General features: G+C 55.8%; 1 protein-coding gene across 3 annotated transcripts in view; it reads right to left on the reverse strand.

Annotated features, from left to right (window-relative positions):
* TMEM63B (transmembrane protein 63B) overlaps positions 1 to 26,176 on the reverse strand; it is a 383,550-nt gene that overhangs the window by 181,087 nt on the left and 176,287 nt on the right. For all 3 annotated transcript variants that reach the window (XM_086925945.1, XM_086925947.1, XM_086925946.1), the window contains exon 2: positions 22,016 to 22,211. In XM_086925945.1, coding sequence (XP_086782071.1) covers positions 22,016 to 22,192 — 177 coding nt within the window. In that variant the 5' untranslated portion in view covers positions 22,193 to 22,211. The remainder of the gene's footprint in view (positions 1 to 22,015; positions 22,212 to 26,176) is intronic.

Below are 26,176 nucleotides of genomic sequence, written 5' to 3' on the forward strand. Positions count from 1 at the left end.
ACAGGTTGTCTCTCTCAGGGTGGGTGCAGTGTGCTGCAGAGCAGGAAGCACAGGACGGGGTACAGGTTGTCTCTCTCAGGGTGGGTGCAGTGTATGCAGTGTGCTGCAGAGCAGGAAGCACAGGACGGGGTACAGGTTGTCTCTCTCAGGGTGGGTGCAGTGTATGAAGTGTGCCGCAGCGCAGGAAGCACAGGACGGGGTACAGGTTGTCTCTCTCAGGGTGGGTGCAGTGTGCCGCAGCGCAGAAAGCACAGGACGGGGTACAGGTTGTCTCTCTCAGGGTGGGTGCAGTGTGCTGCAGAGCAGGAAGCACAGGACGGGGTACAGGTTGTCTCTCTCAGGGTGGGTGCAGTGTATGAAGTGTGCCGCAGCGCAGGAAGCACAGGACGGGGTACAGGTTGTCTCTCTCAGGGTGGGTGCAGTGTGCCGCAGCGCAGAAAGCACAGGACGGGGTACAGGTTGTCTCTCTCAGGGTGGGTGCAGTGTGCTGCAGAGCAGGAAGCACAGGACAGGGTACAGGTTGTCTCTCTCAGGGTGGGTGCAGTGTGCCGCAGCGCAGAAAGCACAGGACGGGGTACAGGTTGTCTCTCTCAGGGTGGGTGCAGTGTGCTGCAGAGCAGGAAGCACAGGACGGGGTACAGGTTGTCTCTCTCAGGGTGGGTGCAGTGTGCCGCAGCGCAGAAAGCACAGGACGGGGTACAGGTTGTCTCTCTCAGGGTGGGTGCAGTGTGCTGCAGAGCAGGAAGCTCAGGACGGGGTACAGGTTGTCTCTCTCAGGGTGGGTGCAGTGTATGCAGTGTGCCTCAGCGCAGGAAGCACAGGACGGGGTACAGGTTGTCTCTCTCAGGGTGGGTGCAGTGTGCCGCAGCGCAGAAAGCACAGGACGGGGTACAGGTTGTCTCTCTCAGGGTGGGTGCAGTGTGCTGCAGAGCAGGAAGCACAGGACGGGGTACAGGTTGTCTCTCTCAGGGTGGGTGCAGTGTGCTGCAGCGCAGAAAGCACAGGACGGGGTACAGGTTGTCTCTCTCAGGGTGGGTGCAGTGTGCTGCAGAGCAGGAAGCACAGGACGCGGTACAGGTTGTCTCTCTCAGGGTGGGTGCAGTGTATGAAGTGTGCCGCAGCGCAGGAAGCACAGGACGGGGTACAGGTTGTCTCTCTCAGGGTGGGTGCAGTGTGCCGCAGCGCAGAAAGCACAGGACGGGGTACAGGTTGTCTCTCTCAGGGTGGGTGCAGTGTGCTGCAGAGCAGGAAGCACAGGACGGGGTACAGGTTGTCTCTCTCAGGGTGGGTGCAGTGTGCCACAGCGCAGAAAGCACAGGACGGGGTACAGGTTGTCTCTCTCAGGGTGGGTGCAGTGTGCTGCAGAGCAGGAAGCACAGGACTGGGTACAGGTTGTCTCTCTCAGGGTGGGTGCAGTGTATGAAGTGTGCCGCAGCGCAGGAAGCACAGGACGGGGTACAGGTTGTCTCTCTCAGGGTGGGTGCAGTGTGCCGCAGCGCAGAAAGCACAGGACGGGGTACAGGTTGTCTCTCTCAGGGTGGGTGCACTGTGCTGCAGAGCAGGAAGCACAGGACGGGGTACAGGTTGTCTCTCTCAGGGTGGGTGCAGTGTATGCAGTGTGCTGCAGCGCAGGAAGCTCAGGACGGGGTACAGGTTGTCTCTCTCAGGGTGGGTGCAGTGTGCCGCAGCGCAGAAAGCACAGGACGGGGTACAGGTTGTCTCTCTCAGGGTGGGTGCAGTGTGCTGCAGAGCAGGAAGCACAGGACGGGGTACAGGTTGTCTCTCTCACGGTGGGTGCAGTGTATGCAGTGTGCTGCAGCGCAGGAAGCACAGGACGGGGTACAGGTTGTCTCTCTCAGGGTGGGTGCAGTGTGCTGCAGAGCAGGAAGCACAGGACGGGGTACAGGTTGTCTCTCTCACGGTGGGTGCAGTGTATGCAGTGTGCTGCAGCGCAGGAAGCATAGGACAGGGTACAGGTTGTCTCTCTCACGGTGGGTGCAGTGTATGCAGTGTGCTGCAGCGCAGAAAGCACAGGACGGGGTACAGGTTGTCTCTCTCAGGGTGGGTGCAGTGTGCTGCAGAGCAGGAAGCACAGGACGGGGTACAGGTTGTCTCTCTCACGGTGGGTGCAGTGTATGCAGTGTGCTGCAGCGCAGGAAGCACAGGATAGGTTTTGTTGCTCAGGGTGGGTGCAGTGTGTTGCAGCGCAGGAAGCACAGAACAGGGTACAGGTTGTCTCTCTCAGGGTGGGTGCAATGTATGCAGTGTGCCACAGCGCAGGAAGCACAGGACGGGGTACAGGTTGTCTCTCTCAGGGTGGGTGCAGTGTGCCGCAGCGCAGAAAGCACAGGACGGGGTACAGGTTGTCTCTCTCAGGGTGGGTGCAGTGTGCCGCAGCGCAGGAAGCACAGGACGGGGTACAGGTTGTCTCTCTCAGGGTGGGTGCAATGTATGCAGTGTGCTGCAGAGCAGGAAGCACAGGACGGGGTACAGGTTGTCTATCTCGGGTGGGTGCAGTGTATGCAGTGTGCTGCAGCGCAGGAAGCTCAGGACGGGGTACAGGTTGTCTCTCTCAGGGTGGGTGCAGTGTATGAAGTGTGCCGCAGCGCAGGAAGCACAGAACGGGGTACAGGTTGTCTCTCTCAGGGTGGGTGCAGTGTGCCGCAGCGCAGGAAGCACAGGACGGGGTACAGGTTGTCTCTCTCAGGGTGGGTGCAGTGTGCCGCAGCGCAGGAAGCACAGGACGGGGTACAGGTTGTCTCTCTCAGGGTGGGTGCAGTGTGCCGCAGCGCAGGAAGCACAGGACGGGGTACAGGTTGTCTCTCTCAGGGTGGGTGCAGTGTGCCGCAGCGCAGAAAGCACAGGACGGGGTACAGGTTGTCTCTCTCAGGGTGGGTGCAGTGTGCTGCAGAGCAGGAAGCACAGGACGGGGTACAGGTTGTCTCTCTCAGGGTGGGTGCAGTGTATGAAGTGTGCCGCAGCGCAGGAAGCACAGGACGGGGTACAGGTTGTCTCTCTCATGGTGGGTGCAGTGTATGCAGTGTGCTGCAGAGCAGGAAGCACAGGACAGGGTACAGGTTGTCTCTCTCAGGGTGGGTGCAGTGTATGAAGTGTGCCGCAGCGCAGGAAGCACAGGACGGGGTACAGGTTGTCTCTCTCAGGGTGGGTGCAGTGTATGCAGTGTGCTGCAGCGCAGGAAGCTCAGGACGGGGTACAGGTTGTCTCTCTCAGGGTGGGTGCAGTGGATGCAGTGTGCCGCAGCGCAGGAAGCACAGGACGGGGTACAGGTTGTCTCTCTCAGGGTGGGTGCAGTGTATGAAGTGTGCCGCAGCGCAGAAAGCACAGGACAGGGTACAGGTTGTCTCTCTCAGGGTGGGTGCAGTGTGCCGCAGCGCAGGAAGCATAGGACGGGGTACAGGATGTCTCTCTCAGGGTGGGTGCAGTGTATGCAGTGTGCCGCAGCGCAGGAAGCATAGGACGGGGTACAGGTTGTCTCTCTCAGGGTGGGTGCAGTGTATGAAGTGTGCCGCAGCGCAGAAAGCACAGGACGGGGTACAGGTTGTCTCTCTCAGGGTGGGTGCAGTGTGCTGCAGAGCAGGAAGCACAGGACGGGGTACAGGTTGTCTCTCTCAGGGTGGGTGCAGTGTATGAAGTGTGCCGCAGCGCAGGAAGCACAGGACGGGGTACAGGTTGTCTCTCTCAGGGTGGGTGCAGTGTGCCGCAGCGCAGAAAGCACAGGACGGGGTACAGGTTGTCTCTCTCAGGGTGGGTGCAGTGTGCTGCAGAGCAGGAAGCACAGGACGGGGTACAGGTTGTCTCTCTCAGGGTGGGTGCAGTGTGCTGCAGAGCAGGAAGCACAGGACGGGGTACAGGTTGTCTCTCTAGGGTGGGTGCAGTGTGCCGCAGCGCAGAAAGCACAGGACGGGGTACAGGATGTCTCTCTCAGGGTGGGTGCAGTGTATGCAGTGTGCCGCAGCGCAGGAAGCACAGCACGGGGTACAGGTTGTCTAACTCAGGGTGGGTGCAGTGTATGAAGTGTGCCGCAGCGCAGAAAGCACAGGACGGGGTACAGGTTGTCTCTCTCAGGGTGGGTGCAGTGTGCTGCAGAGCAGGAAGCACAGGACGGGGTACAGGTTGTCTCTCTCAGGGTGGGTGCAGTGTATGAAGTGTGCCGCAGCGCAGGAAGCACAGGACGGGGTACAGGTTGTCTCTCTCAGGGTGGGTGCAGTGTGCCGCAGCGCAGGAAGCACAGGACGGGGTACAGGTTGTCTCTCTCAGGGTGGGTGCAATGTATGCAGTGTGCTGCAGAGCAGGAAGCACAGGACGGGGTACAGGTTGTCTCTCTCAGGGTGGGTGCAGTGTATGAAGTGTGCCGCAGCGCAGGAAGCACAGGACGGGGTACAGGTTGTCTCTCTCAGGGTGGGTGCAGTGTGCCGCAGCGCAGGAAGCACAGGACGGGGTACAGGTTGTCTCTCTCAGGGTGGGTGCAGTGTATGAAGTGTGCCCAGCGCAGGAAGCACAGGACGGGGTACAGGTTGTCTCTCTCAGGGTGGGTGCAGTGTGCCGCAGCGCAGGAAGCACAGGACGGGGTACAGGTTGTCTCTCTCAGGGTGGGTGCAGTGTGCCGCAGCGCAGGAAGCACAGGACGGGGTACAGGTTGTCTCTCTCAGGGTGGGTGCAGTGTGCCGCAGCGCAGGAAGCACAGGACGGGGTACAGGTTGTCTCTCTCAGGGTGGGTGCAGTGTGCCACAGCGCAGGAAGCACAGCACGGGGTACAGGTTGTCTCTCTCAGGGTGGGTGCAGTGTATGAAGTGTGCCGCAGCGCAGAAAGCACAGGACGGGGTACAGGTTGTCTCTCTCAGGGTGGGTGCAGTGTGCTGCAGAGCAGGAAGCACAGGACGGGGTACAGGTTGTCTCTCTCACCGTGGGTGCAGTGTATGCAGTGTGCCGCAGCGCAGGAAGCACAGGATAGGTTTTGTTGCTCAGGGTGGGTGCAGTGTGTTGCAGCGCAGGAAGCACAGAACAGGGTACAGGTTGTCTCTCTCAGGGTGGGTGCAGTGTATGCAGTGTGCTGCAGAGCAGGAAGCACAGGACGGGGTACAGGTTGTCTCTCTCAGGGTGGGTGCAGTGTATGAAGTGTGCCGCAGCGCAGGAAGCACAGGACGGGGTACAGGTTGTCTCTCTCAGGGTGGGTGCAGTGTGCCGCGGCGCAGGAAGCACAGGACGGGGTACAGGTTGTCTCTCTCAGGGTGGGTGCAATGTATGCAGTGTGCCGCAGAGCAGGAAGCACAGGACGGGGTACAGGTTGTCTCTCTCAGGGTGGGTGCAGTGTGCCGCAGCGCAGGAAGCACAGGACGGGGTACAGGTTGTCTCTCTCAGGGTGGGTGCAGTGTATGAAGTGTGCCCAGCGCAGGAAGCACAGGACGGGGTACAGGTTGTCTCTCTCAGGGTGGGTGCAGTGTGCCGCAGCGCAGGAAGCATAGGACGGGGTACAGGTTGTCTCTCTCAGGGTGGGTGCAGTGTGCCGCAGCGCAGGAAGCACAGGACGGGGTACAGGTTGTCTCTCTCAGGGTGGGTGCAGTGTGCCGCAGCGCAGGAAGCACAGGACGGGGTACAGGTTGTCTCTCTCAGGGTGGGTGCAGTGTGCCGCAGCGCAGGAAGCACAGGACGGGGTACAGGTTGTCTCTCTCAGGGTGGGTGCAGTGTGCCACAGCGCAGGAAGCACAGCACGGGGTACAGGTTGTCTAACTCAGGGTGGGTGCAGCGTGCCGCAGCGCAGGAAGCACAGGACAGGGTACAGGATGTCTCTCTCAGGGTGGGTGCAGTGTATGCAGTGTGCCGCAGCGCAGGAAGCATAGGACGGGGTACAGGTTGTCTCTCTCAGGGTGGGTGCAGTGTATGCAGTGTGCCACAGCGCAGGAAGCACAGCACGGTGTACATGTTGTCTCTCTCAGGGTGGGTGCAGTGTGCTGCAGTGCAGGAAGCACAGGACTGGGAACAGGTTGTCTCTCTCGGGTTGGGTGCAGTGTATGCAGCGTGCTGCAGCGAAGGAAGCACAGGACAGGGTACAGGGTGTCTCTCTCAGGGTGGATGTAGTGTATGCAGTGTGCCACAGCGCAGGAAGCACAGGACGGGGTACAGGTTGTCTCTCTCAGGGTGGGTGCAATGTATGCTGTGTGACGCAGCGCAGGAAGCACAGGACGTGGTACAGGTTGCCTCTCTCAGGGTGGGTGCAGTGTATGCAGTGTGCTGCAGCGCAGGAAGCACAGGACGGGGTACAGGTTGTCTCTCTCAGGGTGGGTGCAGTGTATGCAGTGTGCCGCAGCGCAGGAAGCACAGGACGGGGTACAGGTTGTCTCTCAGGGTGGATGCAGTGTGCTGCAGCGCAGGAAGCACAGGACGGGGTACAGGTTGTCTCTCTCAGGGTGGGTGCAGTGTATGCAGTGTGCTGCAGCTCAGGAAGCACAGGCCAGGGTACAGGATGTCTCTCTCAGGGTGGGTGCAGTGTATGCAGTGTGCTGCAGAGCAGGAAGCACAGGACAGGGTACAGGTTGTCTCTCTCAGGGTGGGTGCAGTGTATACAGTGTACTGCAGCGCAGGAAGCACAGGACAGGGTACAGGATGTCTCTCTCAGGGTGGGTGAAGTGTATGCAGTGTACTGCAGCGCAGGAAGCACAGGACGGGGTACAGGTTGTCTCTCTCAGGGTGGGTGCAGTGTATGCAGTGTGCTGCAGCGCAGGAAGCACAAGACTGGGTACAGGTTGTCTCAGGTTGGGTGCAGTGTATGCAGTGTGCTGCAGCGCAGGAAGCACAGGACAAGGGTACAGGTTGTCTCGCTGAGGGTGGGTGCAGTGTATGCAGTGTGCCACAGCGCAGGAAGCACAGGACGGGGGTACAGGTTGTCTCTCTCAGGGTGGGTGCAGTGTATGCAGTGTGCTGCAGCGCAGAAAGCACAGGACAAGGGTACAGGTTGTCTCGCTGAGGGTGGGTGCAGTGTATGCAGTGTGCCACAGCGTACAAAGCACAGCACAGGGTACAGGTTGTCTCTCTCAGGGTTGGTGCAGTGTTTACAGTGTACTGCAGCGCAGGAAGCACAGGACGGGATACAGGTTGGGTGCAGTGTATGCAGTGTGCTGCAGCGCAGGAAGCACAGGACAAGGGTACAGGTTGTCTCGCTGAGGGTGGGTGCAGTGTATGCAGTGTGCCACAGCGCAGGAAGCATAGGACGGGGTACAGGTTGTCTCTCTCAGGGTGGGTGCAGTGTGCTGCAGTGCAGGAAGGACAGGACAGATTTGTCGCTCAGGGTGGGTGTAGTGTTTGCAGTGTGCCGCAGCGCAGGAAGCACAGGGCAGGGTACTTTTCGTCTCTCAGGGTGGGTGCAGTGTCTGCAGTGTGCCGCAGTGCAGGAAGCACTGGACAGGACAAGGGACAGGCTTGTCTCATGGTGGGTGCAGTGTGCTGCAGCGCAGGAAGCACAGGACAGTGTACAGGATGTGTCTCTCAGGGTGGGTGCAGTGTATGCAGTGTGCTGCAACGCAGGAAGCACAGGACAGGGTACATTTTTGTCTCTCAGGGTGTGTGCAGTGTGCTGCCGCGCAGGAAGCACAGGACAGGGTATAGGATGTGTCTCTCAGGGTGGGTGCAGTTTATGCAGTGTGCCACAGCGCAGGAAGCACAGGCCATGGTACATTTTTGTCTCTCAGGGTGTGTGCAGTGTGCTGCTGCGCAGGAAGCACTGGACAGGAGAGGGGACAGGCTTGTCGCTCAGGGTGGGTGTAGTGTTTACAGTGTGCTGCAGCACAGGAAGCACATGCCATGGTACATTTTTGTCTCTCAGGGTGTGTGCAGTGTGCTGCTGCGCAGGAAGCACAGGGCAGGGTATATTTTTGTCTCTCAGGGTGGGTGCAGTGTCTGCAGTGTGCCACAGTGCAGGAAGCACTAGACACGACAAGGGACAGGCTTGTCTCTCATGGTGGGGGCAGTGTATGCAGTGTGCTGCAACGCAGGAAGCACAGGACAGGGTGCAGATTGTCTCTCTCAGGGTGGGTGCAGTGTATGCAGTGTGCTGTAGCGCAGGAAGCATAGGATAGGTTTTGTCGCTCAGGGTGGGTGTAGTGTTTGCAGTGTGCCGCAGCGCAGGAAGCACAGGTCATGGTACATTTTTGTCTCTCAGGGTGTGTGCAGTGTGCTGCCGCGCAGGAAGCACTGGACAGGAGAAGGGACAGGCTTGTCTCTCATGGTGGGTGCAGTGTATGCAGTGTGCCGCAGCGCAGGAAGCACAGGACAGGGTATATTTTTGTCTCTCAGGGTGGGTGCAGTGTCTGCAGTGTGCCGCAGTGCAGCAAGCACTAGACACGACAAGAGACAGGCTTGTCTCTCATGGTGGGGGCAGTGTATGCAGTGTGCTGCAGAGCAGGAAGCACAGGACAGGGTACAGGTTGTCTATCTCGGGTGGGTGCAGTGTATGCAGTGTGCTGCAGCGCAGGAAGCTCAGGACGGGGTACAGGTTGTCTCTCTCAGGGTGGGTGCAGTGGATGCAGTGTGCCGCAGCGCAGGAAGCTCAGGACGGGGTACAGGTTGTCTCTCTCAGGGTGGGTGCAGTGGATGCAGTGTGCTGCAGCACAGGAAGCACAGGATAGGGTACAGGTTGTCTATCTCGGGTGGGTGCAGTGTATGCAGTGTGCTGCAGCGCAGGAAGCACAGGACAGGGTACAGGTTGTCTCGCTGAAGGTGGGTGCAGTGTATGCTGTGTGCCACAGCGCAGGAAGCACAGGACAGGGTACAGGTTGTCTCGCTCAGGGTGGGTGCAGTGTATGCAGTGTGCCACAGCGCAGGAAGCACAGGACAAGGGGACAGGGTGTCTCTCTCAGAGTGGGTGCAGTGTATGCAGTGTGCCGCAGCGCAGGAAGCACAGGACAGGGTACAGGTTGTCTCTCTCAGGGTGGGTGCAGTGTATGCAGTGTGCTGCAGCGCAGGAAGCACAGGATAGGTTTTGTTGCTCAGGGTGGGTGCAGTGTTTGCAGTGTGCTGCAGCGTAGGAAGCACAGGTCATGGTACATTTTTGTCTCTCAGGGTGTGTGCAGTGTGCTGCCGCGCAGGAAGCACTGGACAGGAGAAGGGACAGGCTTGTCTCTCATGGTGGGTGCAGTGTATGCAGTGTGCTGCAACGCAGGAAGCACAGGACAGGGTGCAGATTGTCTCTCTCAGGGTGGGTGCAGTGTATGCAGTGTGCTGTAGCGCAGGAAGCACAGGATAGGTTTTGTCGCTCAGGGTGGGTGTAGTGTTTGCAGTGTGCCGCAGCGCAGGAAGCACAGGTCATGGTACATTTTTGTCTCTCAGGGTGTGTGCAGTGTGCTACAGCGCAGGAAGCACTGGACAGGAGATGGGACAGGCTTGTCTCTCATGGTGGGGGCAGTGTATGCAGTGTGCTGCAGAGCAGGAAGCAAAGGACAGGGTACAGGTTGTCTATCTCGGGTGGGTGCAGTGTATGCAGTGTGCCACAGCGCAGGAAGCACAGGACAGGGTACAGGTTGTCTCGCTCAGGGTGGGTGCAGTGGATGCAGTGTGCTGCAGCACAGGAAGCACAGGATAGGGTACAGGTTGTCTATCTCGGGTGGGTGAAGTGTATGCAGTGTACTGCAGCGCAGGAAGCACAGGACGGGGTACAGGTTGTCTCTCTCAGGGTGGGTGCAGTGTATGCAGTGTGCTGCAGCGCAGGAAGCACAAGACTGGGTACAGGTTGTCTCAGGTTGGGTGCAGTGTATGCAGTGTGCTGCAGCGCAGGAAGCACAGGACAAGGGTACAGGTTGTCTCGCTGAGGGTGGGTGCAGTGTATGCAGTGTGCCACAGCGCAGGAAGCACAGGACGGGGGTACAGGTTGTCTCTCTCAGGGTGGGTGCAGTGTATGCAGTGTGCTGCAGCGCAGAAAGCACAGGACAAGGGTACAGGTTGTCTCGCTGAGGGTGGGTGCAGTGTATGCAGTGTGCCACAGCGTACAAAGCACAGCACAGGGTACAGGTTGTCTCTCTCAGGGTTGGTGCAGTGTTTACAGTGTACTGCAGCGCAGGAAGCACAGGACGGGATACAGGTTGGGTGCAGTGTATGCAGTGTGCTGCAGCGCAGGAAGCACAGGACAAGGGTACAGGTTGTCTCGCTGAGGGTGGGTGCAGTGTGCTGCAGCGCAGGAAGCACAGGACAGTGTACAGGATGTGTCTCTCAGGGTGGGTGCAGTGTATGCAGTGTGCTGCAACGCAGGAAGCACAGGACAGGGTACATTTTTGTCTCTCAGGGTGTGTGCAGTGTGCTGCCGCGCAGGAAGCACAGGACAGGGTATAGGATGTGTCTCTCAGGGTGGGTGCAGTTTATGCAGTGTGCCACAGCGCAGGAAGCACAGGCCATGGTACATTTTTGTCTCTCAGGGTGTGTGCAGTGTGCTGCTGCGCAGGAAGCACTGGACAGGAGAGGGGACAGGCTTGTCGCTCAGGGTGGGTGTAGTGTTTACAGTGTGCTGCAGCACAGGAAGCACATGCCATGGTACATTTTTGTCTCTCAGGGTGTGTGCAGTGTGCTGCTGCGCAGGAAGCACAGGGCAGGGTATATTTTTGTCTCTCAGGGTGGGTGCAGTGTCTGCAGTGTGCCACAGTGCAGGAAGCACTAGACACGACAAGGGACAGGCTTGTCTCTCATGGTGGGGGCAGTGTATGCAGTGTGCTGCAACGCAGGAAGCACAGGACAGGGTGCAGATTGTCTCTCTCAGGGTGGGTGCAGTGTATGCAGTGTGCTGTAGCGCAGGAAGCATAGGATAGGTTTTGTCGCTCAGGGTGGGTGTAGTGTTTGCAGTGTGCCGCAGCGCAGGAAGCACAGGTCATGGTACATTTTTGTCTCTCAGGGTGTGTGCAGTGTGCTGCCGCGCAGGAAGCACTGGACAGGAGAAGGGACAGGCTTGTCTCTCATGGTGGGTGCAGTGTATGCAGTGTGCCGCAGCGCAGGAAGCACAGGACAGGGTATATTTTTGTCTCTCAGGGTGGGTGCAGTGTCTGCAGTGTGCCGCAGTGCAGCAAGCACTAGACACGACAAGAGACAGGCTTGTCTCTCATGGTGGGGGCAGTGTATGCAGTGTGCTGCAGAGCAGGAAGCACAGGACAGGGTACAGGTTGTCTATCTCGGGTGGGTGCAGTGTATGCAGTGTGCTGCAGCGCAGGAAGCTCAGGACGGGGTACAGGTTGTCTCTCTCAGGGTGGGTGCAGTGGATGCAGTGTGCCGCAGCGCAGGAAGCTCAGGACGGGGTACAGGTTGTCTCTCTCAGGGTGGGTGCAGTGGATGCAGTGTGCTGCAGCACAGGAAGCACAGGATAGGGTACAGGTTGTCTATCTCGGGTGGGTGCAGTGTATGCAGTGTGCTGCAGCGCAGGAAGCACAGGACAGGGTACAGGTTGTCTCGCTGAAGGTGGGTGCAGTGTATGCTGTGTGCCACAGCGCAGGAAGCACAGGACAGGGTACAGGTTGTCTCGCTCAGGGTGGGTGCAGTGTATGCAGTGTGCCACAGCGCAGGAAGCACAGGACAAGGGGACAGGGTGTCTCTCTCAGAGTGGGTGCAGTGTATGCAGTGTGCCGCAGCGCAGGAAGCACAGGACAGGGTACAGGTTGTCTCTCTCAGGGTGGGTGCAGTGTATGCAGTGTGCTGCAGCGCAGGAAGCACAGGATAGGTTTTGTTGCTCAGGGTGGGTGCAGTGTTTGCAGTGTGCTGCAGCGTAGGAAGCACAGGTCATGGTACATTTTTGTCTCTCAGGGTGTGTGCAGTGTGCTGCCGCGCAGGAAGCACTGGACAGGAGAAGGGACAGGCTTGTCTCTCATGGTGGGTGCAGTGTATGCAGTGTGCTGCAACGCAGGAAGCACAGGACAGGGTGCAGATTGTCTCTCTCAGGGTGGGTGCAGTGTATGCAGTGTGCTGTAGCGCAGGAAGCACAGGATAGGTTTTGTCGCTCAGGGTGGGTGTAGTGTTTGCAGTGTGCCGCAGCGCAGGAAGCACAGGTCATGGTACATTTTTGTCTCTCAGGGTGTGTGCAGTGTGCTACAGCGCAGGAAGCACTGGACAGGAGATGGGACAGGCTTGTCTCTCATGGTGGGGGCAGTGTATGCAGTGTGCTGCAGAGCAGGAAGCAAAGGACAGGGTACAGGTTGTCTATCTCGGGTGGGTGCAGTGTATGCAGTGTGCCACAGCGCAGGAAGCACAGGACAGGGTACAGGTTGTCTCGCTCAGGGTGGGTGCAGTGGATGCAGTGTGCTGCAGCACAGGAAGCACAGGATAGGGTACAGGTTGTCTATCTCGGGTGGGTGCAGTGTATGCAGTGTGCTGCAGCGCAGGAAGCACAGGACAGGGTACAGGTTGTCTCGCTCAGGGTGGGTGCAGTGTATGCAGTGTGCCACAGCGCAGGAAGCACAGGACAGGGTACAGGTTGTCTCGCTCAGGGTGGGTGCAGTGTATGCAGTGTGCCGCAGCGCAGGAAGCACAGGACAGGGTATATTTTTGTCTCTCAGGGTGGGTGCAGTGTCTGCAGTGTGCCGCAGTGCAGCAAGCACTAGACACGACAAGAGACAGGCTTGTCTCTCATGGTGGGGGCAGTGTATGCAGTGTGCTGCAGAGCAGGAAGCACAGGACAGGGTACAGGTTGTCTATCTCGGGTGGGTGCAGTGTATGCAGTGTGCTGCAGCGCAGGAAGCTCAGGACGGGGTACAGGTTGTCTCTCTCAGGGTGGGTGCAGTGGATGCAGTGTGCCGCAGCGCAGGAAGCTCAGGACGGGGTACAGGTTGTCTCTCTCAGGGTGGGTGCAGTGGATGCAGTGTGCTGCAGCACAGGAAGCACAGGATAGGGTACAGGTTGTCTATCTCGGGTGGGTGCAGTGTATGCAGTGTGCTGCAGCGCAGGAAGCACAGGACAGGGTACAGGTTGTCTCGCTGAAGGTGGGTGCAGTGTATGCTGTGTGCCACAGCGCAGGAAGCACAGGACAGGGTACAGGTTGTCTCGCTCAGGGTGGGTGCAGTGTATGCAGTGTGCCACAGCGCAGGAAGCACAGGACAAGGGGACAGGGTGTCTCTCTCAGAGTGGGTGCAGTGTATGCAGTGTGCCGCAGCGCAGGAAGCACAGGACAGGGTACAGGTTGTCTCTCTCAGGGTGGGTGCAGTGTATGCAGTGTGCTGCAGCGCAGGAAGCACAGGATAGGTTTTGTTGCTCAGGGTGGGTGCAGTGTTTGCAGTGTGCTGCAGCGTAGGAAGCACAGGTCATGGTACATTTTTGTCTCTCAGGGTGTGTGCAGTGTGCTGCCGCGCAGGAAGCACTGGACAGGAGAAGGGACAGGCTTGTCTCTCATGGTGGGTGCAGTGTATGCAGTGTGCTGCAACGCAGGAAGCACAGGACAGGGTGCAGATTGTCTCTCTCAGGGTGGGTGCAGTGTATGCAGTGTGCTGTAGCGCAGGAAGCACAGGATAGGTTTTGTCGCTCAGGGTGGGTGTAGTGTTTGCAGTGTGCCGCAGCGCAGGAAGCACAGGTCATGGTACATTTTTGTCTCTCAGGGTGTGTGCAGTGTGCTACAGCGCAGGAAGCACTGGACAGGAGATGGGACAGGCTTGTCTCTCATGGTGGGGGCAGTGTATGCAGTGTGCTGCAGAGCAGGAAGCAAAGGACAGGGTACAGGTTGTCTATCTCGGGTGGGTGCAGTGTATGCAGTGTGCTGCAGCGCAGGAAGCTCAGGACGGGGTACAGGTTGTCTCTCTCAGGGTGGGTGCAGTGGATGCAGTGTGCTGCAGCACAGGAAGCACAGGATAGGGTACAGGTTGTCTATCTCGGGTGGGTGCAGTGTATGCAGTGTGCCACAGCGCAGGAAGCACAGGACAGGGTACAGGTTGTCTCGCTCAGGGTGGGTGCAGTGGATGCAGTGTGCTGCAGCACAGGAAGCACAGGATAGGGTACAGGTTGTCTATCTCGGGTGGGTGCAGTGTATGCAGTGTGCTGCAGCGCAGGAAGCACAGGACAGGGTACAGGTTGTCTCGCTCAGGGTGGTTGCAGTGTATGCAGTGTGCCACAGCGCAGGAAGCACAGGACAGGGTACAGGTTGTCTCGCTCAGGGTGGGTGCAGTGTATGCAGTGTGCCGCAGCGCAGGAAGCACAGGTCATGGTACATTTTTGTCTCTCAGGGTGTGTGCAGTGTGCTACCGCGCAGGAAGCACTGGACAGGAGAAGGGACAGGCTTGCCTCTCATGGTGGGGGCAGTGTATGCAGTGTGCTGCAGAGCAGGAAGCACAGGACAGGGTACAGGTTGTCTATCTCGGGTGGGTGCAGTGTATGCAGTGTGCTGCAGCGCAGGAAGCTCAGGACGGGGTACAGGTTGTCTCTCTCAGGGTGGGTGCAGTGGATGCAGTGTGCTGCAGCACAGGAAGCACAGGATAGGGTACAGGTTGTCTATCTCGGGTGGGTGCAGTGTATGCAGTGTGCTGCAGCGCAGGAAGCACAGGACAGGGTACAGGTTGTCTCGCTCAGGGTGGGTGCAGTGTATGCAGTGTGCCACAGCGCAGGAAGCACAGGACAGGGTACAGGTTGTCTCGCTCAGGGTGGGTGCAGTGTATGCAGTGTGCCACAGCGCAGGAAGCACAGGACAGGGTACAGGTTGTCTCTCTCAGAGTGGGTGCAGTGTATGCAGTGTGCCGCAGCGCAGGAAGCACAGGATAGGTTTTGTTGCTCAGGGTGGGTGCAGTGTATGCAGTGTGCCGCAGCGCAGGAAGCATAGGACGGGGTACAGGTTAATCTCTCTCAGGGTGGGTGCAGTGTCTGCAGTGTGCCGCAGTGCAGGAAGCACTGGACAGGACAAGGGACAGGCTTGTCTCATGGTGGGTGCAGTGTGCCGCGGCGCAGGAAGCACAGGACAGGGTACATGTTGTCTCTCTCAGGGTGTATGCAGTGTGCTGCAGCGCAGGAAGCACAGGACTGGGTACAGGTTGTCTCTCTCAGGGTGGATGCAGTGTATGCAGTGTGCTGCAGGGCAGGAAGCACAGTACAGGTTACATGTTTCTCTCTCAGGGTGGGTGCAGCTCGGGAGTGTCAATAGGGCAAGATACACTGCGAGTTGTAAGTGGGGTGTGTAAGAATTGTGAATAGGGATGGGGTTTTTACCAAGTGGTGCGTGTAAAGGGGAGGAATTCGCTTCAGATGTTTGAGGCTGTCTTGCTGATTCTGCCTGGTGGCCACTCTAATGAGTGCTGCCTGACCTTGTCATGGAGGTTGAGGTCATTCATGCTGTAGTGCTGAAGATGAGCATTCATATTCTGCACGAGGCCATAAGCACCGGTCCTGCCTGCTGGTCATTGTTGCTAATATTGTTTGATGATAAATCTTAGTGATCAGGACTGATGACATTTTGACTTTGTGAGATGCCGCAGTGTTGGATTTATTGGCCAACAGACGTCAGCAAACAAAAAAGCTTTCAAGTGGCTGTTTGGGTCCCATTTGAAAATACGTTTCAGGGGAATCCGATCTCTGATGAGGTTTAGTCCATGACTGGTCTCTTGGAGCAGCCCACACCAGGCCTTGAAGGGGACCTGTGGAACAGAGGTTTGAGGACCACCTCACTTTGTCTACAGGTGATCACGTCGCTGTTTTAAGAGATGGGCTGGTGGTCTCAATACGGAAGGGAAAGAGAGCGGAGAAGGCAAAAGTGGGCGTGAGAGGAGAGAAGGGTAGTGGGTCTGTATCACAAGGCGGTGGCGGGTCCCAGCAAGGTGGTAGGCAGTGGATGTGTCTGGGGAGGAGTGGTCTGCGTGGATAGTGGTGCCCAGGAATGTGGCCAGAGGGAAGGCAAGTCGGTGTAATGTACGCTACTGTAGGTCTGTGCAGAGGGAAGGACAAGGAACTGTACGGCGAGGCCACAAGTGGCAATCTAGAGGAGGCAATCAGGAGCGTGCGGAAGGATGAAACATGATGGTGGATACTGGTGTGACGAGAATAGGCGATCACTAAAGAGAGGGAATCAACTCTGTGAAAACAAACGGTGAGCCAGATTCAATAAAACTGTGGATCTGCATGGACGGTGGATAGTGACTGCTGCGTCTGGAGAGGGGGGATAAGGGGGTCTGTGTGGAGAAGGTGATAAGTGGGCCTGGGAGGAGAAGGGTATAACTGGGTCTGTGAGCAGAGGGGACAAGGGGTCAAGTGGATGTCTGTGAGAAGAGGGCGATACGTGGGTCAGTGTGTATGGGTGGTAAGTAGTTCTGTGAGGAAATATTATACATGGGGCTATGTGATAGCCCTATTCTTGGCTCGATCCTAGACCTTATTATAGCTAAACGCACTGCTGTTCAATTGGTATCGATAGCCCCGTGGGATTGGTCTGATCATCATTATATCTCCTTCCACATCATCGAATCTTGGTCCAAGAAAAGATCACAAGACAAGAATCCCAGGCTTTGGAAACGATCCCTCAGAAACTCAAACATGAATGGCCTGTTCTCACTCAGCAAGAACACCTTGTTGCCTCCTACTGAAATGTCCGAGGTACAGGACCTCACAGAACATTACAACAGCTCTTTACTGAGTATTTTAGACTTGGTTGTCCCTTTACAACTTAAAAGAAAGTCCTCTAAAGATTCTATACCTTGGTTCAACGAGAGCTTAAATTCAGAGAGACGCAATCTTAGACTGGCTGAACAATCTTGGAGAGGAGCCCCATCCCCAGAACACCTCCTGCTCCTGAAATCTAGAAGATGCTCCTACAGTAAAATGATCAGAAGGGCAAAACCGAACTTCTTCAGAAGCCACCTAGATAATGCCAGGAAAAGACCAAAAAAATGTTGTGAACTGATCAAACTCCAATCCAACTATCCTCCCACCCTTCCACCATCTCAGGCGCCTACACTGCTAACCTGTGAAGGGTTTGCCTCCTTCTTCCTTGGAAAGACTATTGAAAACGAGCTATGAGCTCTACAAGGCTAACAGCCAACTTTCCTATGCCCGACTAATCCGACTTCCCCGCTTCCACCTCATCCTCTGCCTGCTATTGTTCCCCCACCCAAAAATATCTCCTGCTGGAACCAACTTACTCCAACTCAGCTTCTACCCAACATAGGTCTATCATCCAAAAATAATTCCTGCTGGAGCCAATTCACTCCCTATGATGAATTCTCTATTCTCAACTTGCTATCTACTCTGACCACTTCAGTGACCCTCTGCCTGTTAGTTGCTTCAATGAGATGAAAGGGTCCTTAGTCCTCCTCTGGACCAAAATAGTAAATGCCTCCCTTCGTCAAGGTGTAATTCTTGACTGTCTGAAGGCAGGGCAGGTTACGCCCAGACTCAAAAAAACCACGGTGGACCAAGAGGACCTTAATAGCTTTCATCCTTTCACTAGCATACCAGCTCTAGCGAAGCTCCTTGAGAAATGTGTTCTTGTCCAACTTTGAAACCACATTGATCATTTCTAGCTTTTAGATCAATTCTTATTAGGTTTTCGCCAGGGCCGCAGTACTGAAACAGCTATTACTCACAGACGATGACGCCCTAAAAATGCTGGACCGGAATGAAGCTTGCCTTCTAATCCTCCTTGACTTATCTTCAGCGTTTGATACGGTCAAGCATGATAACCTCCTGGACTTACCGGAACGGAGGATGGGTCTCTCTGGACCTGTATTAAACTGGTTTGCCTCCTTTCTCATCAAGAGAACGCAAAGATTTAACCCCTTCCATGCTGGTGACGAACCCCAGCCGTCATGCACTACGGTGCTCGTGTGCTGATGACGGCTGGGGTTCGTCATGGCCCGCCCGTGTTCGTCAGGCGGCCGCACACGGGAAAAATCGCGGCCGCACGGAAGGGGTTAAAGTCAATCATTCTCTTTCTAACTCCCTGCCAACCACTCTTGGGGTCCTTTCAGGGATCTGCACTCTCCCACACTTTTCAACTTGTTCATGGAACCTCTTACGGATTTACTCAATTCATCCAACATTCACTGTCACATGCATATCGATGACACCCAACTTTACCTGAAAATCTCTTCCCCAACACTGGCTGCCTTCCCAACATCTTAAGCTCAACTCCTCCAAAACGGAATTCTTCCTGATAGCACCAACCAAACAGACTGCCATCATCGCGGAGTACTTGAACCACCTAACAGCTCTCAACTATAGCCCACACATCCTTGACTCTGGAAATTATACTTGACAAGTCATTGGGCATGCAGGAACAAATTAGCTCAGCCACCAAAGGTGCCGACTTCCACTTGAGTATTCTAAGAAAGATAAAACCCTTCCTCCCCCCGGACGACTTCAAGTCTGCGGTTCAAGCGCTAGTAATATCCAGGCTAGACTATGGCTGCGCAACACTGTGGGCTACCCAGATACAAATTGGCTCCGCTCAGGGCTTCACTGAACTCAGCGGCAAGGCTCACCACACATTCCAGAAGAAATAGCCACATCTTACCAGTAGTGAAATCCTTAAACTGGCTGCCTTTGGAGGCTAGGATTCATCTCAAGATTGCGTGCATGACTCACAAGACCCTTCACTTTGAAACCCCTCTGTACCCAGCCCAAAAACTGGAGCTCTCTGGTGGGAGCTGATCTTCTAGGAGTTCCAGCTCTCTGATGCTGAAAAAATTCCAGAAAAAGATGCCGCTACTGCTCGAACAGCCAGGTCTTCAGCTTCTTCCTGAAGGAGAGGTGGTCTTGGGTCAGGCGCAGGTCGGGAGGGAGGGAGTTCCAGGTCTTGGCGGCCAGGTAGGAGAAGGACCTTCCTCCTGTAGTCGCTCTTCGGATGCGGGGGACGGCGGCGAGGGCGTGGTTGGCTGATCGGAGGTGGCGTTTGGGAGCGTAGAAGTGGACTCGGCTGTTGAGGTAGCTCGGGCCTTGGTCGTGTAGGGCTTTGTGTGCGTGGGTGAGGAGGCGGAAGGTGATTCTTTTGTTGACGGGGAGCCAGTGAAGGTCTCTCAGATGTCCGGAGATGTGGCTGGTTCGTGGGATGTCAAGGATGAGTCTGGCTGAGGCATTCTGGATCCTCTGGAGTCTCTTCTGGAGCTTGGCGGTGGTACCGACGTAGAGGGCGTTGCTGTAGTCCAGTCGGCTGGTGACGAGGGCCTGGGTGACGGTCTTCCTGGTCTCGGTGGGGATCCACCAGAAGATCTTCCGTAGCATGCGTAGGATGTTGAAGCACGCCGAGGAGACGTTGTTGACTTGCCTGGTCATGGAGAGGGAGGAGTCCAGGATGAAGCCCAGGTTGCGTGCATGGTCTGTCGGTTTGGGTGCGATGCCCAGGGCGGGAGGCCACCAGGAGTCGTCCCAGGCGGAGGGTGAGGGGCCCAGGATGAGGACCTCCGTCTTGTCCGAGTTCAGTTTCAGGCGGCTGGTCGTCATCCACTCGGCTACCTCTTTCATCCCTTCGTGCAGGTTGGCTCTGGCGGCGGTGGGGTCGTTGGTCAGGGAGAGGATCAGCTGGGTGTCGTCGGCGTAGGAGATTATGCTGAGGTTGTGTTTGCGTACGATGGCCGCGAGGGGGCTCATGTAGACGTTGAAGAGGGTGGGGCTCAGAGATGATCCTTGAGGGACGCCGCAGATGACTTCGGAGGCCTCTGACTTGTACGGTGGTAGGCGGACTCTGTGTTCTTCCGTCGAGGAAGGAGATGATCCATTCCAGCGCCTTGTCCTGGATTCCGATGTTGCTGAGGCGCCGTACTAGGGTGCGGTGGCAGACCGTGTCGAATGCCGCGGAGAGGTCTAGGGGGATGAGGGCCGCTGTTTCTCCATTGTCCATCAGGGCTCGGATGTCATCGGTGGCGGCGATGAGGGCGGTCTCGGTGCTGTGATTGGCTCGGAAGCCGGACTGTGAGGGGTCGAGGGATCCGTTCGTCTCGAGGAAGGCGGCCATCTGCTTGTTGACGGTCTTCTCGATGACTTTGGCTGGAAACGGGAGGAGCGAGATGGGGCGGTAGTTCTTGAGGTCGGTGGGGTCCGCAGTTGGTTTCTTGAGTAGAGCGCTGAGTTCGGCGTGTTTCCAGCTCTCAGGGAAGATGGTGGTGTCGAAGGATGTGTTGATGATGTCTCGCAGGTGGGGTGCGATGACAGCGTCGGCGTTGTTGAAGACGTGGTGAGGGCAGGGGTCGGTCGGTGATCCGGAGTGGATGGAGTTAATCGTGCGGATGGTGTCTTCGGTGCTGATCGGGGTCCAGGCGTGGAGGGTGGTGGTGGGGGGTGGTTGTTCGGTCATGGTGTGCGTTGGTTGGTTGTAGAAGCTGTTGTGTATGTCCGCGATCTTGTTGTGGAAGTATGAAGCGAGGGAGTTGCAGAGGTCTTGCGATGGGGTGATGTCGTTGTTTCCTGCGCTGGGGTTGGAAAGCTCTTTCACGATGTTGAAGAGTTCCTTGCAGTTGTGTGCGTTGTTGTCCAACCGGTCCTTGAATGCTGTTTTCTTGGCGGCGCGGATCAGCTGGTGGTGTTTCCGGGTGGCAAGTTTGAAGGAGGTCCTGTTGTCCGGTGTCGGTTCCTTTCTCCAGGCTTTCTCGAGGGCTCGGCAGTTCTTCTTGGAGCTCTTGAGTTCGTCGGTGAACCATGGAGCCTTCTTGCTGCCGGGTCTGCTAGGCGGGGTCCTCAGTGGGGCGAGTTCGTCCGCGCAGTTGCTGATCCACTTCGTGAGGTTGTCGGCGGCCTGGCTGGGGTTCGCTGAGTTGGCAGGAGGGTGCTGGCTCAGGGAGGTGGCGAGCTGGTCTGCTGTGATCTTGTTCCAGCTTCTGTGGGCGGCCTGTTGCTGGTGTTGGTGGGTCGTCGTTCTCTTGAAGGTGAAGTGGACGCAGCTGTGGTCCGTCCATTGAAGCTCTGTGGCGTGGCTCAAGTCGATGTCTATGCTGGAAGAGAAGACTGCGTCGAGTGTGTGTCCGGCGAGGTGGGTGGGGGTGGACACCAGTTGCTTGAGTCCCAGGTTGGCGAGGTTGTCGAGCAGGGTGCTGGTGTTGCGGTCGTTGTTGTTCTCTAGATGGAAGTTGAGGTCTCCCAGGAGGATGTAGTCAGCGGAGGGGAGGGCATGCGGGCTGACGAAGTCGGCGATGTCCTCGCTGAATTGTGTGCGTGGTCCAGGGGGTCGGTAGATCAGGGTGCCTCTGAGGGTGGTGTTCGGGTTGGTGTGGATCTGGAAATGCAGGTGTTCGGCGCTGGTCAGGGTGTTGTCGGTGCTGGTCGTGAGACGGATGGTGTTCCTGTGGATGATGGCGATGCCTCCTCCCATCTGGTTGGCGTTTCGGTCCCTCCGGACGATCTTGTAGCCCTCTGGGATAGCGATGGCGATGTTGGGAGCTGAAGAGGCATTCATCCAGGTCTCCGTGAGGAAGGCAACGTCAGGGGCTGTGGCGTCTAGTGCGGTCTGTAAGTACCATGACATTTACATTTACATTTACTTCTGTAAAGCGCTCTGATACCCATTCGAGTCATGTCGAGGCTATATAAAACTTTTAATAAATAAATAAATGGATCTCTGTAGAGAAGGGAATAAGTAGGTCTGAGAAGGGGGCAGTGGATAGAGGGTTTCAGTGGCTCTGTGAGAACAGAGTGAGGAGGGGAACAAGTAGATCTGAGAGAAAATAGAGATAGTTGGTCTTCATGGAGAAGGAAATACGTGGGTCTGTGCAGTAGAATGAACAGTGGATTCTAGTAAAGAGGGAATAGGCGTGTCTTTCTGAAAATTGCAAGAGGGTCTTTCTATAAAGAGGAAAGTGTGCCCGTTGCAAATGTGGCGACTTCGTGCCATTAAATATACAACTCCTTCATAAAACACACATGTACGCTCTCAGTAAACCAATTTAGTATTAAATGCAGTGTGTAGAACGACTCTCAGCCACTCGCAGTTGCAAAAGTTGTGACTGAATAGACGGCCTAGTCTCTGAAGTGGTCTTGTGGGAAACCCACACACCACGAGGCATGGGGGAGGTCAGCGTCCCCGATGTCACCACGCTACACGCCTTTGACGCAATCACGCTGCGCGCGGTCACGTGGCACTCACCAGAAAGCACATGAAGTCGAGGGCCAGCACAGTGGGCACCCCTCCGAAGGGCAGGCCCTGCAGCACAGTGCTGCGGATGCGGGCGCTGTAGCAGTAGTCCTTGGTGGTGGCATTGCTGAAGCCGCTGTTCACACCGGAGGCGCCCGCGCCCCCCAGGGTAACCAGCAGGCTGGGCATCCTTCTCAGTTCATTTTACCTGGCAGGAGAGACAAGAAAGATGCAGATTATTTGGGGGCATTTTCTGTATTTATGTAGCACTTTTTTCAAAATATATGTTTTAGTAATACACTGATTTGGCTGGCTGCAATACCATTACATTTTTCACCATGCACCTTCAATCAATCAATAAAATGAATTTGATTAAGAGATCTAATCATAAAAACACGGGTTACATTACTGCAATAAATGAATAAAAACATTCAGATATAAAAAGTTAAAAGGAGATAGCTTAACGGGCAACATAAAGTACTTTATAGAAAGCTAGAGACAGCAAAACATGTTTTTTGATCCATGAGTGTTAAAAAAAAAATAAGCACTGGTCTGCATAACCTAAAAGATTGTGCAATTTTAGAATAGGTAATAAAAACAGGTTAGTATACTGTCCATAAAATGTGCAAAAAAAGGTAAAGTGCATTAGAGTTTGCTGTGATACGCAAGGGCTGGGTGGGCGGATCCCACTCACACAACAGCCCTGTGACGCGCAGCAAAATACAACCCGAATCTGATCTAAATCTCAACAATAAACATCTCTCCCACTGGCAAAGGGTATACAGCAAATAGGGGTCTATGCCCAAGGTACTCTCTAAAAGTAGTAGTGATTTTGATTACCTTGGAGGTTTCCCTGAGGTCTCATTGGCGACGCCTGACCTTCGTGAACGCGTGCTTAAGCCAAGATTTATCAAACTTCATTAGACGATCAGGGTTTGCAAAAAGATCAGGCCTGCTCAATTGACAGAATTGATTTTTAACACAAGAACGCCATGGTTTGCTCAACCCTCGATCACATCTAAGGCAATCTCTAATCACTTGCTGATTAAACGAGGCAAGAGGATTACTCCATATTGATAGCCATAGTAATAGTGGTGTACGCTTAATAAGGTCTTCACTATAGGTAAGACCCAGTTCCTCGTGACAGACAAAGTCGGGGAAGCTAGGGGGTTGTGATAAAAGTCTGCTGCAGAGACATTTTTAGGTTTCGCCTGGCGTCCACTGCGCAGCAGTGTTCACGCAGGCGAAATCTTTTGTTAGGCAGTACGGGGCTTTGTCCTGCCTGTCTCTTCCATTGGCTAGCTCCATAAATGGAGGCTAGCCATTGGAAGAGAGATCTGTCCGTTATTCTTTGACCAGATTTGTGGGCGTTCCGTAGATTTTTTCTCATCCCGCCCCTTTTAGAACGTTATGCGGCGGTGGGCGGATGTTTTTTTTTTCTCTGCAAGGTTTGTTTTGTCATTCCTCCGAAGATTGCAGCCGGGCAGTAGCGATCCCTGGGACTGGTCCGGACTTCACTCCTGTGCCTGGCTCGCCCGGTGTTCCTGGGGGCACAGCCCGCGGCTCGCCCACTGTGGCCTCCCAGCCACTGACGTGTCCCCGCTGGCGCCGAGACTGAACCTGGTTCCCGTTCCAAAGTCGGCAGCTCTTGCAGGTAGATTTACTGAAGCGTAGTGACATTTTACATTCCTAGTTGCCCCCTCCCCCAGCTCCGGGAATGTAGACGAGACGGGAGAATCATGAATCAAAGCTGACCGGTGGTGCTGCAGCTGCGAGGGAGGGCGGGGCTGCCTGCAGACCCCGCCACTTCTCTGACGTGAGCGAGGTGTATTTTGTTTTTAGCTGTCGCTCGTCCTCCTCATGCCCGGTGCGGATCAGCCATCGTCGTTCGTTGACGGAGGTCAGTGGTTTCGAGAGAGGGGCAGGCAGCTGGAGCAGCGGGGGAGCTCTGCGTCAAGGATTGGCTGAACCTGATCGGCGGACAGCAGAGGACTATGATCGGCTTGTGATGAAGAGCATGGCACGATCGGCTGGCCGTCCCGCATGCCGGAGTATACACGCTGAGGTATAGTATGGTGATCAGCTGTTTAGTACGATCAGCATACAGATCAGATGTGTGCACTGCAGCGAAGGGATGTCTCTCCCTGGACCGATCCGGAGTTTGTCTTTAGCTATGTCTGGCCGTCCCGCAATTTCGGGATTTATGCACGTTGCAGCAGAGGGGGGAATGAGCTGAGGTACAGTGGTGTGGGTCCTCGGGGAGGTGATCAGCTGTTTTTGGGGGTGATCCTACCAAATCGAGCTGCAGCTGAGTGGCGTATCCCTCCTTTGGGTAATCAGTTGTTTTTTGTGTCGGCTACGGCTGACTGTCCCGCAGTTTGGCTTTGCATGCGATTACGGCAGCGATTAATTTGCAGTTTGTGGCCCAGGGTAATCTCGACCATATAGATTTCATGTCCCTGGCGGTAGGGTGGGGGAGGCAGACAATATATTTTCCCTGTGATAGTTTGTATTCCTCTGGACTGCTTTCTTTGGTATTTCGCTGGACCCGGCTTTCTACTTGTCCTTACTTAGAATCCTCTGAAAAGGACTGCCTAGAGCCTGCACAACCTTTACATCGCATTGGAACAGTTTTACTCTGTAGCAGATGTTTTTGCTGTTTCTTGTCCCTCATCGTGAGTGACTCTTGATGAAGCTACCTGAAAAAGATGGGAGAGCACACAGGTCTATATGAGGCCTCTGGCTGAGTTGAAGATTGGGAGGGATGAACTTTTAAATAGGGATCCATTTACTTACTACACCGCTTGCGTTTTAGCATGTCTTCATGGAGTGCTTCAGCCACGATGAGTCGCGTATCTGCCTATCTTTTAATGCTTATGTGAGTTCGATTGTAGAATTATTTGCATATGATATTTTGGTTTTGAGCCTTTTTGTGGAGCTCTGCATGTACGTTGATTGATTTCTTCGGAGAGTCAGTCACTGTTAAATAGGTGTAGAGTGCCTGCAAAGGCGCGATTCAGCGTGGGCAGTGCACATCTAGAAGGGAGGCTCCTCTGATTCACACGAGGCCGGTCCTCTCCTCTGCCACTGCCCCTGACTTTTTTTTACCAGTTTTGATTCCATAATCTGTGGTGGTGATGTTTTTTTAGTTTATGGTGGGACAGCTGACTGTGCCCAGTTTCACAAGAGGCGGTCCTCTTCTCTGCCACTTTCCCAGACTCTTTGTTCAGTTTTATTTCCATAATCTGTAATGGTAAAGTGTTTCAGAATGTTTCCTCTAGTGGGACAGCTGACCGTGCCTGGAGCACCGTCGGTTGGTATAGGCACTGCTCGTTGATACCAGGTGTATAGGGCAGAGACACAGAGGTAACCTAGGCACAGACAGTTGGAAATACACTAAGCTCTGCCACCCTTCTATCACTCGTCGATTATAGGTATGCACACAAAACAACCGTAATTTATTATTAATTCCTATTTGTAGAGCAAAGTGTTTCAATGTACCAGGGCCAGCAAGGAGATTGGGTGGGTTGATGCCTGGAGTCACATGGTGCAGGGGAGCTAACTTAACACCCACCTTATCTGCCGCTGGAAATATAGATGAGGATGGTTGCCGGTTGGGAATCCACCAATGGTTTGTTCAGAATAGCCAAGCACTGGAAACATGGCTGTGCTTGCTTCCCTGCCCCCTGGCTGTGCTTGCTCCCCTGCCCCCTGGCTGTGCTTGCTCCCCTGCCCCCTGGTTGTGCTTGCTTCCCTGCCCCCTGGCTGTGCTTGCTTCCCTGCCCGTGCTTGCTTCCCTGCCCCCTGGCTGTGCTTGCTTCCCCGTCCCCTGGCTGTGCTTGCTCCCCCGCCCCCTGGTTCCCCTTCGCCTGGCTGTGCTTGCTCTCCTGCAACCTGGCTGTGCTTGCTTCCCTGCCCCATGGCTGTGCTTGCTTCCCTGCCCCCTCGCTGTGGTTGCTTCCCTGCCCCCTCGCTGTGCTTGCTTCTCTGCCCCCTGAGTGTGTGTGTGGCTCTGGGTGGATGTGTGTGGCTCTGGGTGGGTGTGTGTGGCTCTGGGTGGGTGTGTGTGGCTCTGGGTGGGTGTGTGGGGCTCTGGGTGGGTGTGTGTGTGGCTCTGGGTGGGTGTGTGTGTGTGGCTCTGGGTGGGTGTGTGTGTGGCTCTGGGTGTGTGTG

The sequence above is a fragment of the Lissotriton vulgaris genome, chromosome 6, assembly GCF_964263255.1.
Source record: "Lissotriton vulgaris chromosome 6, aLisVul1.2, whole genome shotgun sequence".
In the NCBI taxonomy this organism is placed as follows: domain Eukaryota; kingdom Metazoa; phylum Chordata; class Amphibia; order Caudata; family Salamandridae; genus Lissotriton; species Lissotriton vulgaris.